This window comes from Catharus ustulatus, chromosome Z, assembly GCF_009819885.2.
Source record: "Catharus ustulatus isolate bCatUst1 chromosome Z, bCatUst1.pri.v2, whole genome shotgun sequence".
NCBI lineage: Eukaryota > Metazoa > Chordata > Aves > Passeriformes > Turdidae > Catharus > Catharus ustulatus.
In genome coordinates this window covers 20,086,876-20,107,649 of record NC_046262.2, presented here as the reverse complement: position 1 = coordinate 20,107,649, position 20,774 = coordinate 20,086,876, and the positions used below count along the sequence as shown (strand labels likewise).

General features: G+C 37.9%; 1 protein-coding gene across 8 annotated transcripts in view; it reads right to left on the bottom strand.

Moving 5' to 3' along the window:
* The window catches only part of KIF2A (kinesin family member 2A), a 53,805-nt gene that overhangs the window by 20,882 nt on the left and 12,149 nt on the right, over positions 1–20,774 (bottom strand). For 7 of the 8 annotated variants that reach the window (XM_033086150.2, XM_033086146.2, XM_033086148.2 and 4 more), the window contains 8 exons: positions 13,425–13,519; positions 12,086–12,205; positions 11,602–11,656; positions 9,517–9,639; positions 8,868–8,968; positions 6,365–6,460; positions 5,567–5,621; positions 1,643–1,805 (listed from right to left, as the gene is read on the bottom strand). In XM_033086150.2, coding sequence (XP_032942041.1) covers positions 1,643–1,805; positions 5,567–5,621; positions 6,365–6,460; positions 8,868–8,968; positions 9,517–9,639; positions 11,602–11,656; positions 12,086–12,205; positions 13,425–13,519 — 808 coding nt within the window. Of the gene's footprint in view, positions 1–1,642; positions 1,806–5,566; positions 5,622–6,364; positions 6,461–8,867; positions 8,969–9,516; positions 9,640–11,601; positions 11,657–12,085; positions 12,206–13,424; positions 13,520–18,138; positions 18,953–20,774 lie in introns of those variants that run through there. The other variant, XM_033086149.2, reaches the window with a different exon arrangement.

Here is a 20,774-nt window from a genome sequence, read left to right as displayed (position 1 = left end):
AGTATGACCCTCAGGTTCTGATAAGAACACATGATGACTCCTATCTTGCTCTTACTTCTGTTATTACAGAAGAATTTAAAACAGATTGCCCTTCAAATAATGATCATTATTGTGCCAATTGAGGGAGAAGGAGAAAAACTAGAGATCTACCGTTTCAGTATTAATACAATAATCTTAAAATATATTCCTGTATTGCCATTAATGTATTACAGAATAAAAACTCTGAAAAAAATCAGTACAAAAACACAACATTGCTTACCAAAACCATCCCTCACATTAAACACTACGTTCAAACAGATAAATAAAGGAAGGAGGGAGACAAGAAGAATGGATTGTCAAGCAAGAGAATTACTTCATGCACCATCAACCAGCTGGCTCTCCCACAGCTCATCAGTATCAAGGAAAGGAAAAATGCTACCAGCAGACAACTAGCAAAGACAGAAATCCCCATGGACACAGCTTTGCTCTTTACAACTCTTTTGTTAGTATTAGTTTTATAAGATTTTCCTTTCATCCCCTTCTCTAATTATAACAAGCATAAGACAGAAGTTTTTATTTTCACAACCTTTTAAGAATTCTTTTGCTATGATTTTTTTGTTATCCACTATCAATCAGGCCATGATCCTAAATTTCATTTCCTAGTTGTGGATTATAAAAACTAAATAAGATATTTCTCTGTTAATACTCTTTAAGACTATGGGAAGCACTTCCCAAACATAAGAAAAATTATCTTCACCAAATTCCTTTTTAATATCCATATTTCCTGCAAAAAGCTTCAAAGTATTTAGATGCATTCTAAGATTCTGACTAAGATTATGTCACAATGTCTAACCTTCCCACTACCATATGCACTTCATTTAGTTACTCGTTCAAGGGAAATAGCTACTTCTAAACATGGTTTTAAAAGTTCTGTGAGAATTATTCCATATGAACAGTGGAACTGAAACAGAAGACCAAAGAACAAAAAGGAGATCCAATTACCTTGGGCCTAAAAGAGGACATGTCTTTGTTGCCTTTTGTCTTTAAATTAGAAAGATTTAGCATTTCCAGCAAGGTAACAATACCCTTCCACATTACATCAGCCAAATTGCTTCCAGAAAATAAGTTAGCTCAGGTATCTCGGCAATACTGCAATGTTCACTCTGTCACTTTATTTGTACTCTTTTCTCACCCTCTACTGATCTGTTTCCCTTTCTTAATTATCCTATTTTCAGACTGCAAGCTCTTTGGTCCTAGGGCTCTCCTTTTCCTCCAGGTTTCCTGATGACCAAAAGCCATGACTCAGGTTTCTCACTAACAATAAGACAATAACCTGGAAGCAAATGGAGAACTGATTACGCGGCTTAAGTAATCAGTAGCTGAGGAGGCAAGCGATACTAGATAGAGCCTGAAAGGCAGCAAGGCTTGGAGAAGGACTGGGAATAGGACTGAGGTCAACAGAAGTTGAAATGACATTACAAGTGAAGAATTAGGGATACAGAGTTAAAACAAAAGTAAACAGGTAAAAGAATGGAGGTAGCAATATACTATCTGGTAACACGGAGACTAGGAATAAAGTCTAAGACCAGTGTAAGTGTAACAGTTATTAGTATGGAAAAGACATGAGAAAAAAGATTCACCAAAAAAAAGCATATACACATACCTGTAAACCATTTCATTAGGAGCCGTGTCATCAAAGGCATAATCAAAACGAAAAGTTTGGTTTTCTAGGTACCTTGTTAAATCCACCTTTTGTTTTGGTTCATGTACCATCACAACATCTTTACTAGGAATTGTTATTACATCAAGGTCTTTCATTAAAGTTTCTATAAAATAAGTGAAATATATATTTAACTAACAACACATCATTATTTTTTACATTTTCCCATTGTTTACACTCTTATAACATCTCAGATAACACAGCTCCTCCAAGTAACAACACTGCAATGGATTCGGGCTTCTGATGCCTTACACAGTAATCTCCTAAGCAAGCGATTTAATTTTGGAAGTCTAGTCATCCTATCCAACCACTTGCTAGAAATTAAAGAGAGGTACAAAACTGTTCAGAAATACTGTGATCATTAATTACAGCACTATCGTTGCAAATTGTTATGTCTTCTATAATACCTCTCTTGGATGTGAGGTCTTATTCCTCAGCGATTATATAGTCTTCTAAAGCTCACTACCATATCCTTTGAGTTTTTATAAATATCTTCTCCAGTGGAGAAACTAGATGCTAGTACTATACTGCTTAGACTGTCAAACTTGAACAAAAAAATTAGCACCCTTATCATAATACATTTCATTTTAAAACTATCTTGATTTTCTTGACCCTTCGTATCACTGTGTCTTCAACAGTGACATTCTAGATTATAATTATTATACAGCAACGCAATTTACTGCTAATTGATGTATGGTATATGAGTCAGCAAAACAGAGAACCCAGTGATCCATAATATGCACAAAAATAAAAACTCTTTGTGTGTACAGTCAGGATTCACTAATGTGTCCTACTTGGATTTCTATGGAAAATTTCTTAAGGCATGCAGTTCAAGAATTTGATGAGACTTTATACAACAAGATAGAAACCTTTTCATGAGTTAACATCCTGATCAAACAGTACAATGGTTACCATTGCATAACATTGCACGCCAACGGAAACATACATCCCAGTCAAAGTACAATCAGTTTTTCAACTGCACTGCAATAAAATGAAATGCAATTATTCTGCAGCAATCACAGATAAAAAGTAAGGAACAGTGACAAAAAGAAATGTATGTTGGAAAATTCATTGTAGCAAAAACTTCTAAGTTTAACCAGTCAGAAGAGGACTTTTCTTTGAAAATTATTTGGAGTAAGACATTTACTTCCTCCCAGCTGTTTGATATGAGAACCTGCATTCGTTGCTGATGAAAATTAGGAAAAATGTCTCTGAAACCCATCATACAATTATAAATACACGTCACTGAACTAAAATCTCAAAGTGTCACTGTGAACACTTACTTCTTGCAAAGTCACAGAACAATTGATTCTGAGAACATCTAATGTTTTTGGTGATAATTCTGCATTTTTGAGATGACAAAACAAATTAATTTTATTTTTTTCTAACTACAGGGTTAGAGTCTAGCATCTTTAATTCTTTTACACTTTTCTATGATTTTATGAGAAATACTGTTTCTCATGAACCGAGTGTTCTCAGGAGATTGTATGATGTGGGTACTAGATTATCATCTCCTGCATAGATTATTTAGTTAACACCTTTTATACCACAGTTTGTTCTTAAAAATGCGAAACAGCTTTAAGTATCATCCTCATTTTTACTCAGTCATTCATCATTCTACAAACACGTCTGATTTTTAATAGCTCCCAACCACTAATACCAAAGATATGCAACTTTCACAAAATTGAATCTCACTTCTGAATCCCAACTCCTATCCCAAAACAAATTGCTTTCATTTACTGCAATTTCACTTTGCTCACCTTCAGCACGGGTAGAAAGCGACATTTTTCCCAAAAGTAAAAGTAAAAATGAAAAGAAAAAATAGAAGTAGCAATATGAAGGGGAAAAATTAGAGAAAACGTAACTATATGCTGGTATAAACATATGTATGGGAAAGGAAAAAAAATTCTCCTATTTTCCTCTGGGTATGCTTCAGATAATCCTAAATGTGTGCTTCTGACAGTACAGACACAATAAATGGTATCTCATGTTGCTTCAGCATCAGAGGGATCATCTTTTGAGTCCTTCAGCTGAACAGAATGCAAAAGAGAAGGAAAGAAACATCTTGGAGCACTGGATTCAGACAGGCTGCAATCCAGTAGGCATTTGTGTTCCTAAACTCCCACTGAAAGTAAAAGAACTTCCTAGGAAGATTTGGATTTAACTGGAATTGAAAGCTGTTGAACAGTTTTTTGTTGTTTAGTTTTGTTGTTTGTTTTTTTTTTTAATACACACTCCAGTCTGATGAGCAGGCAGAAAAAAGACAGTTCAAACACTCATCACATAAAATAAAAAGTCATTAGGGAGTTCTTTTCGTGCCTAACAGTTTTTTAGTGGCATTTGATATACAGTAATTTCACGATTATAAGCCACACCGATTATAAACCACACTTCCAGGTGTCAGCAACTTTTCATTCTTTGTCCGTATATAAGCCGCACCTGATTATAAGCCACAAATTACAATGCAGAGTGTGATAAAAGGTATCTATTCTATCACCATCTGTTGAGACCAGGTGGGGGCAGTGATCCTTATCTCCCTGGGAGATATTCTGCTAATGGCCCATCCATTGAAACCAGGTGGGGCATTGCTCTTTATCTTTCCACAATCCATCCTTCCTCCAGTGAGTCATTTTCTGCTAATGGCCCATTGAGTCCCACTGTGTGACTGATAAAATTACTGCATCCCACTGGAAGTTGCTCCAGCCAGGGGAAAAGAGCCCAGCATTTCTTACCAAGGTAAAAACAGAGGTTTTGGGACACTAAGGGAGCCCTTTCTCCACTGACTCCAGAGGAAAACCGGATTTCTCCACATCACCACTGGACCTTTAGAGGAAAACTGTGCCTTCTACAGGAGCACTGCTTCAACTGAATCACATCTGTCACTGCAGGAGGATGCAGCCACCATTTAATGGGACTGCTACCAACACCCTGCCTGACGGGGTGTCAGGTTGTACTCTGACTTTGTCAGGGTTTGGGGTTTGTTTCTTTGTAGTACTGTATTTCTATTTTCATTTCCCTAGAAAAGAACTGTTATTCCTAATTCTCATATTTTTGCCTGAAAGCCCCTTGATTTCAAAATTATAATAATTTGGAGGGAGGGGGTTTACATTCTCCATTTCAAAGAGAAGCTCCTGCCTTTCTCAGCAGACACCTGTCCTCCAAACTAAAACAGCAACTTCTTGTTCTTTGTCTGTATATAAGCCACACCTGATTATAAGCCGCACTTTGAGTTCGGACCAAAATTTTATTCAAAATGGTGCGGCTTATAATTGTGAAATTACTGTAATCTAGAGTAACTTTGCCAGCCCTGAGCAACAACTCCAGGGCATACAATTCTTCTGTTTATAATTCTTCTGTTTCATACAAATTCACTAGTCCTGTGAGGATGTCTTGGACATATTTAGGCACCAACCACGTCATGTGATACTTCCTTGAAGTCTGATCCAACAGCACTTAGAAGTATAAAAAGATCTGTACAAAAACATGTATGAAAGTTTTCACTGTGTAAGTCTCTGCCAAGGAGATCACTTCAAGGATACTCTGAAATAACAATGCTCTAATACAATGTAAGAATACTGAAGTGATTACAGTAGAATTAATTCCCAGCTCAACTAAATACATCCTAAATGACCCTGGGAAAAAACTGCACTCCTCCTGTGCCTCAGCTCCTAATACATAAAATTGTGGCAGGTAAACTACTGCTCTCCCTAGGTTATGACAGGTCTATAAATTATATAGGTTTTTCACACATATTGTCTAATATAAGAGTTTCCCCTTTGATCAGTACTTCTAGAGTAATTTAACACATATAATGTTACTATCAGAAGCAGCTTTTCAGATAAACTAGTGAATATTCAACAATCATACCTTTTTTATTGAGTGGTCGTTTTCGTACACAAACACAAATCCTGTGCTCATCAATCTGCAAAGGAAAGTTTCTCAATGAACTATACCCCACTTCCAGTTACAAAATATTTAATTTTATTTGACTTCTCTTTTTGAAGTAAATAATCAACCATTCAAACAATGAGAAATTTCCAACACAGTGAGAAAAACCCCTTGTGCATGCACAAGCCAAGAACCCAAAAGGGAGAGCCATATATTAACAAAACTCCCTGCAGACAGAACAACACGTACTACTGGACTATGCAAAGAAACCAAGCTTTAACAGGATAGATATGCTATTGACAGAAATAGACAAATTCTCTGATTTCCACAGAATATGAGTCTTGATCATTTAAGGATTCCACTCCTCTGACTTGTCTGCAATCCAAAAGACCACATTACCTTCAAAGATCAAACAGTAATCATCATGTTGAAGGGGGTTTTTCAAATAAGTTTCATGGTTTTGTGTGCACATCCCTTAGCATCCAGGACGATTTACCATACAAAGACTGAGTGACTACTTAGTACATACGGACATTATTTAATAGTAAAAAGAGATTTAAATGACTTAAAAATAGTTTAGTAAACTAGGACTTCCAAAACCTACTCATTTCAGTATTAACAAATTACTAGAAAAATAAACCCATATTATACTGAATACTAACATATATTAAAATACCTATTTTTCACATTAACAGACAGAAGTATACATTGAAAAAAATGAAAACACACAGTAAAACATAGAAGGACAAGACATTTCCATGTTGCTGGCATACTTACTGGATCTGCAGTTGTCAGTGGTCTATAATCCAAACTTCCCCTGAAATCTCTTATCATACACATAATTTCATAATTTGGGTTTGTAGCATCAACATCCTAAGAAAAGGTAAGCAACAGAACTTCTGTTATATTTTTTGTTTCCAGAAAAGGCCTAAATTAATTATCTATTAAAAAATACACATTAACTGAAGTCTCATTTTTTCTGCAAAACACCAGAAATGTCTCTTGCAAGTTTATTGTATGTTTAATGCCATTTTCCACTGATGTAGCTAATTTACTGGCCACAAAGGAAACAATTATATGCTTCCCAGTCATTTTGATTGGCATGTAATACAAAATATGTATTAACTGAGAACTCATTAATAGTCTACTCAAGAAAGAGAAATTACTCCTGCCTTTGCCAGCACCTTCACACTGAAGAAACATAGTCAACACTTCCTTATCTCAGATGTGGCACTCTGACAGGTGCCCAGATACTCCCCTACACAGGTACAACACAAACCACTGAGGAGAGTGTAGGACCCCCACCTGCTCTAAACACGATCCTGCTGGATGCAAGCCAGTTAAAGTAGCTTGGTCATAAGTACTGGTCCTGTGTTAATTTATACACATATCTGGTTGCAATGCAACTCTTCCAGGTGTTCCAGACCCCCAGCAAAGCACAAGTAATCCCAAGGATACTCAATAGGCTACATCCAGGCTGTGATGGTTTTGGCTGGGATAGTTAATTTTCTCCATAGAAGAATGTGATATGCAGCTCTGTTTTGGATTTGTGCTGGAGACAGGGTTGATAATAAATGGATGTTTGAGCTAGTCCTGAGAAGCAATTACACAGCAAAGTCCTTTTTCGGTCCTCACACCACCCAAACAGCAAAGCAACCAACACAACCAGGACAGCTGACCCCACAATACAGACACAGAAGATTACCTATCCTTAAACCTGGAGCCATCAGTACCAGAGTAAACGGACGTGTAAGAGGCCATGCATGGAGAAGCAACAAGCTGAGCCTGAGCCTACCCTGTTTTCTGTAGAACTGATTAAACAACTTCCCATCACTTCAACCTGCAAATACTTGTTTTTCAACACTTCAGGACACGCTGTTGATGCCAAACATAGCCAGCTTTGCTGCTCAGACCCCACTAAGGTTTGCCTGACTACCCAAATCTGACATAAAATTTCTGAATCACAGCTGGCTGTGGACAGAGTATAGGCACTCTCAGAAAGCACTGGGTTGGGGTTACTAAGCTGAAAGGGAGACAGTTCATTCTTTGCATTTGTGACACAGCCAATCCTCACCTCAGAAGAAACTGTGTCCTAGTGATAGAAAGCTGACTGTACCTTTATGTCATGCACTCTGACTACACTGAACTAAAAACTGCTGACAGTAAGTCTTCACAAAATGTTTCTTTATAATATTCAGAAAAATATTCAGAGAATTATTTATCATGGAGAAAGCATCTACCAGTATTCTTCAAGCCCTGTTTAAAGGTCTTGCATACTAGAAGTCAGTGCTTGATGAATTATTGCTGCATTTCACAATAACTTCCTCATACAGAAGTTTAAGACTCAGATGCAAGAGAAGCGTTCACAGGAAAAATAAAAAGAAGATTTTACAAGTAACACCACTTCAAAATATTTTCATATATAAAATCAAAAATGGTAATTCCTGATACATAAAGACATATATTAATGTTTTGTGTAAATGGATGCAAATTATAAAAGACAAATGTAACACAGGTGATTTTTGGTCAACCTGGAAACATCATTAAACCATGAAAAGTAAATTGTATGAATGATTTACTTGATGGTGGTAATTCTCATGCCAGCAGCAGACTGATACTATCTCTTTAAAGACTAACACATACGCACATGGTTGCCAACAAGATTACACTCCTAGCTTCGCAAAAGCTTTTATCCCATTGTGACAGGAAATCATTTAATATTAAGAGATTTTTCTCAAAGGATTAGCAACTTCATTTCTTTCACACAAGTTTTTTAACAACCAGGGGCCAAGCTGCTTGCATGATGAAATTACAAATGTACAGAGTAGTTTAAAGAAAGAAACATTATAAGTCTCCCAGTTAAAACTTGAGCCTCAAATAAATCTATAAAGCATCAAAAATCAACAAACTATTTATCATAATGTTGTATTACCTCCTGTAGAATAACAGACCTCTCTAAAAGTCAAAACGCTGGTTATTGTAAAAAATACACTTTCCCTAAGAAATAGCTATCATCAGTAGTTGTTCTCTGAAGAACATGCAGCAAGACAACAATTGAAAGCAATGATTTCTGTAGAAAGAAAAAGAGGGGGAAAACCATCTAAAGTAGTAGTTATGAGAGCAATCCTACCAAACACCAATAGATTTGTCAAATCTGTATACAGAAAACACTTAATTTCAAGATTATCACAATTCATAAAATTATTAAAGACTGAAAAAAGTACAATTTTGCAAATTTCTCATGCTGCAGATGATTTCCAGTTGAGCTAAAAATACTAACCTGAGCTCTCTTTTCTCTAAGTTCCTGCTGCTGTAACCTTCTTTTTTCACGCTTCTCTTGCAATTTTTCAACCTCTTTTACACAGTTAGATTTTCTACGTGCTTAATGAAAAAGATGCAATTTTAAAATACTTTCCATATTTACACTGTAAACTTCAATTCATGTATCAACAATTAGAATGCATCAACTATTAAGTATATTTTCAAGCAAATCTGATTAGTATTCAATCATTTTGGTATTTAAATTTCTAAAATGCATACAATTTATTAGAAAAATGCCATGGGAATGGGAAAATAATTACACGAACAAAAATATATGATCTTGAAAAAACATTTGGACAGATACATGTGATCTCTTGGTTTGAATTAAAAGCAAGCCCAGATAAATAAAAAAAAAATTGGAAAAAAAGAGAAGCTAAACAACACCACCATGGTTAAAAGAAAATAAAGGAAAAACAAATTCCAAATACGAGTACAACTGCAACAAAAATGAGCATACGTTTAGCCACAGCTTTCTGAAAAGCTCTTTAAGGAACCTCACAGACAACTGAGCATGTAGACCATTTGTAATTTATGGATAACAACATAATCCAAGAGAATGTACATGTAATGCCCAGAATGAATGAATCCTTGATACACGGTTTACATACAAGGAGGTCCAAATTCCTTTTTTGCAGCTTGAACTGGAGATATATCTGAAACACTACCATTCTGCTGAGAGGAGGACGACTGCTCAGGAAGCTGAGTAGGTCGTGCACGTGCAGAACCAACCACTGCAAAGGAAAAGCAAAACATTCATCCAGACATGAAGAAATAACCTTTCTACCCATTTCTGAAATGTTAAGGTGAGATGAGGCCCCATTCTAAACACAACAATTTACTGGATGAGCAGGGGCCATACTCATGGAAGCGTAGTAACAAAAATATCTGATATGCAGACTTTTTTATCCTAGTGCTGTATATTAACACAACACGATTAAATACCAATGCTGCACATGCATATTTTTAAATACTGCAGAATTAGTACATCTTACTATGTGCAAAGAATGAAGTGTTTACTCAGAGATACGCAGTCTCGAAGCATAAAGTGCTTCAATTTTATTTATATTGTAATTATATCCAAAAAACTAGTAAGAAAAGAAGTCCCACTGTTTCACATTCTCTAGATTCCACAAAGTGTCCCAACCCCATTGAGTATATGATCACTGGAGAAGGAAAGCAATAAAAATTAAAGCCAGTGAAGTGTAGCATAATCTGTAAGCAGAAGAAACAAGCCTTTTTGCCGCCATACCAGAAGGCATACAGATACAATCAACATGTCTAAACTTATGCATTGATTCTATACGTGCAAAGAATGCCAGTTTCTGAAGATGTGTGATGTCTTTTTCCAGTGAAAGCAGTGGGAGTGGTGAGCATGCAAGCCTGTGTGATTGAGTTGAATGCTTTAAATTGTTTTTCAAGTAGTTGCTTCGATCAGCTCTGCTTCAGCTGGCCCATTTCCTGCACACACTTCTAACAAGAGTGTGTCAGAAGAGTACTAAAGTGAAGGTATCAGCTTTGATCAGTAGCCAGAGATGAGACTCCAAATGAAGGCCAACTCACTGTACAACACGGAAACAACTACAGAAACAGGTTTTGAACAGGACAGACAAGACAAATGCTGAGATCATTCCACGTTTCATGAGATCTAGCTTATAGCATAAATTGACTACACAAAATAAGACAGTGTGCTAAGAAAAGCTGAATTATAAGGCCAAAAACCAAAATATTTAGGCCAACAGTAAATAGCAAGAAGCATGGTACTCATTAAAATACAAGTTACAGGGTTATTTCATACCAAACAGATAATTTACTACAAATGACAAAATGTATGGATGTGAGGACAGTCCATCATTAAGACATCTCATATTTAAACCACACTAGGTAGGAAGAACCTCATAACACTCTAGTATTTTCAATCCGCTTAATACCCTGAAAGCCAAGGGCAAAGAGGTCCCAGTCTGATTACTTGCAAAGACATGCAAGCCCACTTGTCTTCCAAGTTTAAGCAGATAGACTGGAATCTAGTCTGAAGAAATGTTCATAGAGTAATATTTGGAAGAGGAAGAATCATCATCACCATCATTGATACAAATTAATTAAGTTGAACATAGGAGAGGAAGTGAAAACAATAAGCAGTAACTATTCTTTCACACTATAGATGCATTACATCTGTATTCATCCAGTACATACTTTTCACCTATTCTCCTGTGGTATTTCAGCAATTTTTTTCTGTTTTTTTGCTGTTAAGTGTAGAGTGATAAAGGATTTAAGTATTTTTATATTCTTACAACTGTTCACACACAGACTATTACAAAACTACAGGCTGTTAACAAAAAAAGTTTAAAAATTGAAAATGTTAAGAATTCAAAGCACATTACTTAGTGTATATTGAAATATTCAGATAAGCTGAGGACACCATTACATGAAAAGTCCATGCATGATTTGACATTGCATAATTAATTATCTTCAAATTTTTGCACCATCATTTTATTCAGCTTTACTTTTATAACAATATACTAACAATATTCCTAAGTATACACAGGAATAATTCTGGGAATTATATACCACATCTTTTACATGTCCCAGGCATATATACCAACTGAGAAACACACATTAAGGAATACTAGATAAACAGGAGGTTAAAATGCTACTGTATTTTTTATTTCATTGAAATAGAAAGAGATAACATTTACCTCTAGAATCTCTGGCAGAAGTGTCATTCTTAGAAGGTAACACAGTTCGTCGACTCTATAAAGAAAGAACTCTCTCTTATTTGATCACCATACTATTGGAAGTACAAACTGCAGCCCCACCTCTGCTTCCTTCCAGTGAATGAAAATAACAGAACAAGAACAAAAGAGATCTTATTGCTGCCAAATCCCACCATGAAAAGTGAAGGGGTAAAGGCTGATGAACTGTATGTAATGCTTCAGAAAACTCCAAAACCTTTTCTTTATCCTTTGTTAAGACATTTAGTTACACAAATACTAGTTCTCAACTCCCTCTCTGCCAAACCTGTTCTTGAAAAAATTTAGAAATCCCTATTCACCACAGGAAAAAAAGAACACAGTTATGAAACAGCACCACAGACACAAAAGTTGTTAAAAATTCTAATATAACATCATGTATAGAGCTGCTGCAAAGCTACCATGAACATGTTGCACCAATATTACCAACCTTCACAATTTTGTTTACTTTGGCTGATGAAGCAGGCGGTGGTAGTGTCTCTGGGCTAGGTTCAATATCTTCATCAGGTCCAAGATCTGGGTTAAGTGAAAATATGCTCTCTAAATCAATCTGTGAAAAAGAGCATAATACACATTAATGACATCTGACATAAATCCCCTCTTTATCTCCTGTTATCTTTGACAATAAACTACAAATATATTTAGTGGTTTTACCCCACAATTTGTTCTTTCTAAGATTTGAATCATTTTCTGTTCACTAAAAATAGACTAATCTTTGGTCTTTGTATTATCTGAAAACACATCATTCAGTAAAGGGATGAAATAAAAATTACCAACATAATTTTGTAAGGTGATCAAACTACAAGAGAAGTAGTTATTATTATTATTTCACAATTACTGCAAAATATGTAAGACATTCTGTAAAATTAAAAGGAGATCTCAGTTATCTTAAATTTCCCACACAGTGCAAAAAAACCAAATAGCCAAGACCCAAAAAAATCAAACCATAGCTGAAATAATGTTAAATTTATTTTTTTTTCTTTTAAAGTATTACTGAGTATCATTCAAACTGCTGTAAAATGTAAGGGAAGAGGAGCAGGATCTTAAAAATATGATTTTGTAAAACGTTGAAGAGCTTTGATCTCTATAGACTTCTATTTCTCTTAGCTGAAGTTTTCAAAGACCTCAGTGCTGTACAGATTCTGTGTGTCTCCAGCTGATGAAATCTCCAGGAGTTTCTCACAGTTTTTTTTTTTCTTTTTCCACTGTTTTCACAAAACCAGTGAAGTTTAAAGTGCAGTTATTTCTGATATGCTTCTCCACACTGAAACTGGCTAACATGGTCTAAAACTTAAAGAAAGATGCCATAGAAAAGTCATACACAAAAAGACACCGTTTCATGAGGAAAGTAAGGCTGGAAAATTGCTGTCAAGAATAAGTGAATAAGCAAACAAACTGGCAGTTAAATTCCTCAAGAATACAAACACAAGAAAATTTCTAGTTTAGCTGTGCTACTAATTTCCTGTCTGAACTGTAAGTCATTCCACCTCCTAAAAATTTGATTTTTCTACTTGCAAAAATTTGATAACAAAGTCAGCCTCTGTAATCTCATTCAAAATCAAGAGATGAAAACAACTGCCTAAAAGCTATGACACAGAGCTCAAGAATATGAATTAAAAACAGAAAACAAAATTTGCAAAACAGTCTGTAACCAAAGAATCATGAAGTAAATTAAGATTTATGTCTCTTTTTTTTTTCCAGCGCAAATTCCAAGTAATATTCACATAGATTACACATGGGTTTTTTAGGTTCTAAATAAACAAGCTTACCTCTTTCCCTTTAGTATCTCCATTTTCAATCCATTCAACGGTTACACTTTCATTATCTTCATTTAGGGATGTTACCATGGCTTGATGAATTCGGCCTAGAAGCAAACACAAGTGATCATTTATTATTAACTGGTGGAAAAAATTTCCAGAATATATTTTCATCCCTGCACTGAGACAAAGAGAGAGGCAGGAAGACAGGTGAAAAAAATGAGGTGATAAATAGAAGGTGATTGCAGGCCACACAGCGTGAAGTGGCTCAGACCTGATCCACCAGTGGAGGCTCTAATGGGACAGTCAGCATTCAAGTGAAAAGCACATTGAACAGAAAATTGAGTGGTAAGTAAAAAGAACCGCTCAGCAAAGCCACACCACCTAGACTCTCTCTCCTTGAGAACAGAAAACTCCAGTCCCAGAAGATTCCAGAGGTGCCAAAGGTTCCTTAGGTGCACTTCACAAAGGCTTGTTTGTGAAGTTTCAGTTCCAGCACTGAAATTTAGCCCTTTGAAATTGTATTCAGATACTCATTTTTTATAGGCACCATTCAGTTGGTAGTTCAACTAAAATTAAACTGCCTGGAACAACACAAATCATTATTTTAGAAAGAGCTATTTACACAGACTGTTGAGCTTGAGTTAAGATGATTCTGCACTGATTTCTCCAGTGCAAGACCCAAAGGAAGCAAGCACCCATAGAGTAAGATAAAATCAGTAAATTTTCAGTAGGAATAAGGATTTTTTTCTAAAATATATAGTACACTGCAATTTTTTATGTTCTCTTTCCTATGCATAGTACAGAAGAGTAACTGGAAGAGCAGAACAGACATGCACTGACACAAAATATCAAGACCCAAGTGTCACATTGATTTCACATTCATGCTTTGCCCTGAAGTACCAAGAACTGAGGTTTCTAAAGAACACGAACCCAAAGCAACTGCTCCCCACGGACCCTCCAAGGGTCCATACTATGAAGAAGCAATCCTTTGCTGCACCTGCCATGAGCCAACCCCTAGGACTACGTGTAGCTGCCAAAGGATGAGTTATCATCCTGGAGCAGTCGTACATCGCTGCTGCTGCTGGACACCTGCTTAGGGTAAAACACAGCATAATCAGCACACATGCTTCAGTCTGGGCCTTCTGTGCCTTGCATTTTCTCTTCTTTTCTAAAGCTGTTGGCCCCACAAATCCCCTTCAGTTTTCTGCTTCACTGATTGTTTCCCCTTTTTGTTTTAGCCACTTCAGTCATAATTTGACAGTTTTCCAAAAACAAGGAAAAAAGGGTTTTTACAGTCTAAGCCTTCTAGGGCCTGCAGAAGGACAGAAAGAAAAACCTTGAATGATATCCCCAATTACCTCAGCTAATAGTGAGAGTAACAAATGCATACCTTTAATATTTATTTTATTACAAACGCTGCCTAAACATTCACATCTAGTTAAGATTCAATAAGAAGGGAGAATACAGGGAAGCATCACAGAAGGTAACAGCAAATCCCTGTCCTGTCACACAGCGTGTGGAGGAAGAGCCTAGCTGCAGCTCAGGTGAAATGTAGCTCTCAGGGAACTCTCAGGGCAGCTGGCAGCCCTGGGCAGCACAGCTTTCACATCTGCAGCAGTCACCTCGCCAGCAACATACATCACACATGCATTTACAACCTCCACGCTTCTCCTGGCCCAAAGCATAACAGTCACTCCCATGCTAAAGCAAGTTAAGTAGTTTTTAAACATCCGAAAAAAAAGCCTCCCTCTTCTGCTTCACTTGGTTTCTGTCCCCTGGCATTTTTTTATTTTTATTTCCCTGACCCATGCTTTTTCTAAACAAACCCTTACATTTGTCCTTCCTGAGCACCATTCTCACCATCCTGAATATGTCTCTCCATTAATATTTCAGAATTTAATAACCTCTAGGGACTGAATTTTGTGCAAGAACACTGTTGTAGAATTGTTTCAATGAGCTATCTGGTCCTTCAGCCAAGCAGTAACAGAAGCTGCTGTCCTCCAGTATTAACGCCATTCTACCTCTTCTGCAAAGAGTGTGCTGAGACCAGGATGCAAGGACACAAAAAAACCTGGGAATTTAAGTTTACATTGGTATATTTTTCTGCTGCTTTTTTAAAGCCTGGCCCAGCTGTCAATTCAGAATCAAGAGAAAAACAATGTATGAAAAACACCTGTTTAGTAAAATGTATTCTATACAATATTCCAATAGTGCATTACCAAATACTAAAAAAATTTAAGAAAATCACTATTTGCAGCTGCAACCTGTGACACTGTCACAGTTTTCAGCTGCAAATAGTCACAGAGCTATCATGTAAGTCCTACTATGTGTTTCTGTGTTCTGTTACTTTTGACAGAGAACAAGTAATATTTAAAAAAGATTTCATCTTTGCCGTAACAAGTGAAAAGAGATCAAAGCAGGCTGGTGAATGAACAGAAAATACCCCACCACTCTCACAAACACATAAGCCAGCATGTCGTAACAAAAGAATCACAATAAATCTTCCATCTCAGTGCCAGATTTCATCCCTCCCCTGGCCAAGAAAGTCAGGGCTGAATAAAAACCACAAAAATCCACATACTAACAAAAATAAATGTTATGTCCATCTTCCAAATACTCTGAGCTTAAGCATAAAATATTCACTACAGTGTTTAAACTGACAATGTACTCATACAATTTCTTCCTAAAAATTCTTTGTGTTACTAGAAGTTGACATGTTATTGAAGTGCCAGAAAAAGTATTTACATCTTTACAATTGCCTCTTGCTCTTTGGAAACAGTATTCCATTATATTTTCTAGTACACAGCTGAATACAGCAGCTGGGAAATTCAGGAATGCCAGCAACCAATTAGGCTGGCATAAACCTCGTCTAGCATATAAAGCAAGACCAAGCTACAAATGCTAAAACATAAGAGCCAATCTGCAGAGAGCATTTCAATGCAATGACCCTAATTTCAGGTGCACTTTCTAGAGCTGGTATCAAAATTTGACAAGTAAGCATGTCCATGTAAGTGTACACCAGCATAACAAACTGAAGAAGTAGTAAGTAATTCAAGAAGACACACACCTTAAAAACAAGAGAAGTAGAGCTGATACAACAACTCTTCACTTGGCATTTCCTTAATTTCTAGTCCCTCTCTTCACATGATTAGAATTCAGATCAGAAGCAACATTTTCTTTTTCTGAGAAGTTGTTCCATTTCTGCAGGGCTCCCCATCACAGCACCAAGACTGTCTGAGTTTAAGATATGTTTGAACAACACTCTCAGGCACATGCTATGACTCTTGTCCTGTCAGGGCCAGGAGTTGGACAACCCTTGATAACCCTGACGGGTCCCTCCTAACTCAGAATATTCTATGATTCTATGGGGCTCAAAACCAATGAAGGAGTTATTTGAAAAAGCAATTATTAGGGTATGTTCTGTCATGCAGCATGTGACATCTGGCTAATCTCTAGTGACCAGAAAATATTGCTGGCGTGAAAAAATACTGCTGCCAGTACAGAAGTACAACAGAAAAACATGTGATGACAACACTTTACAATTACATTAAATACACAAGACAGTACAATATTCTCCCTCCAATCAAGTGAAAAATATCAACTCCCCATTCCCTTTCTTCCTAGCCCTCTGATAAACATTTGACAAATGGAAGCAAGCATACTGATCTGATCTGCAGACCTACGATATAAATATCATATATTGTAAAAGTTTTCAGGGCAGCTAGCGGTGCTCAGGAAGAGCAGTGAAAGCAAATTACCAGGGCTAAATCAAACATTTTAATTAACACTTAGCCTAGATAGCAGTGGCAACTCGCTGCAAATATCAAGCGTACTTACATCTTTACCTCTAAGCAAAGAGAACATTTTCTACCTGCCAAGTTTCACCAAACCACCATGATTTTGAAGCAGAGATCAATCAAAGTCATAAACCTGTGGCCCTTTCATCTTCCTACTACTTTCCAGAAACATAAGTTATCAGTGTGAAATATGAGTTGGTATTTAAATTACAGTCTGGACCACAACAGTAGCTGACATGTGACAAACTCCTCTGTATTTTCCCAAGTGACTCAAGAAACAGAGTTGGACCACATTCTTCCCCACCCTTCCACATAATTGAATAGTGTATGCCCCAAAAACCATTGTACCCACACATCTCATGCACAAGTTTTATGAAATCTTACTAACAGTTTCGAGTCCCACTAATTAAAAATTTACACTCAGGCTCTGGATTGGGCTAGGGAGAAGAGAGGCTCCTAATTTCTATGATCCTCATTCCATCCCCAAAACAGTAGGAGGACCCTACCCTGCAATGTTACATTATGAACATCATACAGTTCAAGTCTTGGAAGCCCAAACACAGGCAACTATTTTTTGCAGAACCGGGGGCTAGGGCAATGTTAACATAGGCTCATGGTTTGCTCACACTACATCCCTTGTACTTGCCACATCTTCAGGAGCACAAATGTGTTACCTTAGCTCCGGCAGTGGACCATCAGCCAAGCACTTAGCTTTTTTAAGTGCATCAGCAGATTAGGTGAATGCAAAATATACTACAATTTCACACCTGGGATAAAAGTGGTACATAGTGAACATGGTATTGCTATAGGTTAGGAGATTATAAACTGTAAATGAGAGGTGTAAAACCTTCATATTCCAGCTAGTCACAAAGTAAATGTGACACGGGAAGTGTCAAGAGGAAAAGTAAGTGCTGTTTCAGACTTACTGTTATTTGGCAATGCGTGCTCCTGTAGAAAATGATGTGGAGCTTCTCTGGGATGTTTCGTCTCTTGGTTGATGGTGTTGGAAAAGCAGATACTCTTAAAAGACTGAAATAGCTCCCCATCACAGCACCAAGCCTGTCTGAGTTTAAGATGTGTTTGAAAAATATTCTCAGGCACATGCTATGACTCTTGTCCTGTTCAGGGCCAGGAGTTGGATAAGCCTTGATAACCCTGACGGGTCCCTTCTAATTCAGAATATTTTATGATTCTATGGGGCTCAAAACTAATGGAGGAGTTACTTGAAAAGGCAAAAGCAGGAATGCAGCTGGCTTTACTGTGGGGCCTGAGGAGTTTCTCTGGGAGGGGCAGAGATACAGTGAGAATTGAGCTGAGAAAAGGGGCCAGCCACAGCTCCAAATCGATCTCTTCCTCTCTCAGCCCCAGACCTGGACAGTTGAGTTGTGCTTGGGGGGAGCTCGCTTCTCCCACCACTGGAGCCCAGCCCTGCCCTGCTTCTTGTGTTGCGGGTGAGCTTTCGCTCCTGAGAGCAGCCACTGAACTGGGACCTTACTGGCACCCTGACGCACTAAAAAAAAATCCTTTGCCATCTGCTGGAGCACCTCAGGGCAAATCCCAGGATCTCCGAGCCTCTTTTCCCTGCCAGGGAGCCTGTTTGGAGCCGGGTTGCCTCTGTCCAGTTCCCCTGCTACTGCTCCGGGTTTTTCAGTGCACTGTAGCCACACGTCCCTTGCCTGCCGGGATGCCCTGTGGTTCCAGCTAAGCTGCAGAGTTTCAGCTGCCTCTGGCTCGCTGCCCCAGGTGAGCCCGCCCTGCTGTTACAGCCGCTGCTCCAACGTTCCTGCTGCAGCTCCTTTTGCTATCCGGAGGGCACCGGGACAGCCGGCAGCAGGGGTTTGTGAAGGAAGCTCCTTCCCATCCTGCCGCCGCTGCGGCCGCCATCAGCCGTGAGGGAGCGGCGGGCCCGCGGCACAGCGCCCCCTGCAGGCCGGGGCAGGCACGGCATCCCGCCCGGCCGGGAGCCGGTGGCGCCCCTGCTGGCCACCAGCGGAAGTGCAGCCAAGGGGAAGCACCCGGGCCCAGCGCAGCCGGAGCGGGGCCATGGCTCTGTCGGTCGGTAACACCGCTGTGGGTGTTTGTGTGCCCTGTTATACACTCACACACGTAAAGAACTGCTACTCCTTTTCTCATCTCTGCGCTTGAAAGCCTCTTAATTCCAAGGGTAGAATAATTTGGAGGGAAGAATGTCGTATTCTCCAGTCCAAGGGAGGCTCTTGCTTTCCTTAGCAGACACCTGTCTTTCAATCCTAGACAAATGTTAAAGGAAAGATAACATATCCAGAGAAAACAAATCTTAACTACAACTTTATAATGCTGAATCAGGAACTAGAAGTTACAGCTCTAGAGATCCTGTAGTTGACACAGCAATCTCAAAATATCATTGCTAGACATGCACCTGCAATGACAAAAGAAATCTATTGAAACTTAGAAGCAAGTATCCTTTTCAAACTATAAATAAAACTTTGGTACATCCACATCTCAAAAAAGATGTAGAAGGACAGCTAAGAAAACAGAGAACGAGGATATTAAGCAGGTGAAGACTGCTTACTTGAGAGCACTGAGGGTGGATATGGTTGCACTTTATGGTTGTAAAGGACAAAATGAGTGAAAACTATTATTGACAAAATTCTGCAACACTAAAGCCAGGAGTGGTCTCTTAAGGCGCAGGTTGCAGACAGATAAAAGCGGTAATGTACTTCTGTATGCAGAAAGCAGGGAACTTCGCGATCTCGTGTCTGCAAGAGGCAGGCAGTGTAAGTCTGGTCACAAAGGTATTCAATAAATTCACATGCAACAGGTCTATAAACGGCTAGGACCAGGCAAAGTTGTACTTTTAACATCCTAGACATAATTCTGGACAGTGAGGAAAGACAAAGATTTTGGAAAGAGACAAGGCTGATGTGGTTCCCCTAAGTAGCTTCTCGTTGCTGGCTAGATGAACCACCCATCTGATTCACTAGTGTACTTCATACAGAAGTGGTGAGTTCATTAGAAGCATTGCAAGTAGGAAGGAGACTGAAGAATACCCCCAAAAAGCAAAAATTCTTTAGAAAATTTAAAAAAAACCCCAACTTACTCCAATTTCAGTGAGTCTTATAAGGAGAGAAGAAAAAAGTTTTCATTCACCTTTCATGAAGTAAAAATTCTGTCACATATTCACACAGGAATATCCCTTTTAAAGTGTAAAAAAAAAAAAAACAAAATGAAACAATAATAATCTACCCTCCTGCAAGGTTTTCCAGCACTTGTTTGTCTCCTCCAGAGCACATGCCAACTCCCTCCAGTTCTCAAATTTAAGAAAGGTTAAGCAGTCAGAGATGCAAATCATATTTGCTGTCCTCTAGCAAATTTTTCTTTTACTGATGATGCATAAGTAAAGGTTTCCATTCAATTCCTGATAACAACACTTCTACCTGTCCCATGAGTTCATAACTTATAAACATGTTGCAGGAATAGTTCAGTGTCTTATATTTTTTTCCTAATAGTTTTGTAAAACTGAATATAATTTGACATATTTTTCTGCATTTAGTCAGTAGTTCTTTGGAAACCATTAGAAAAA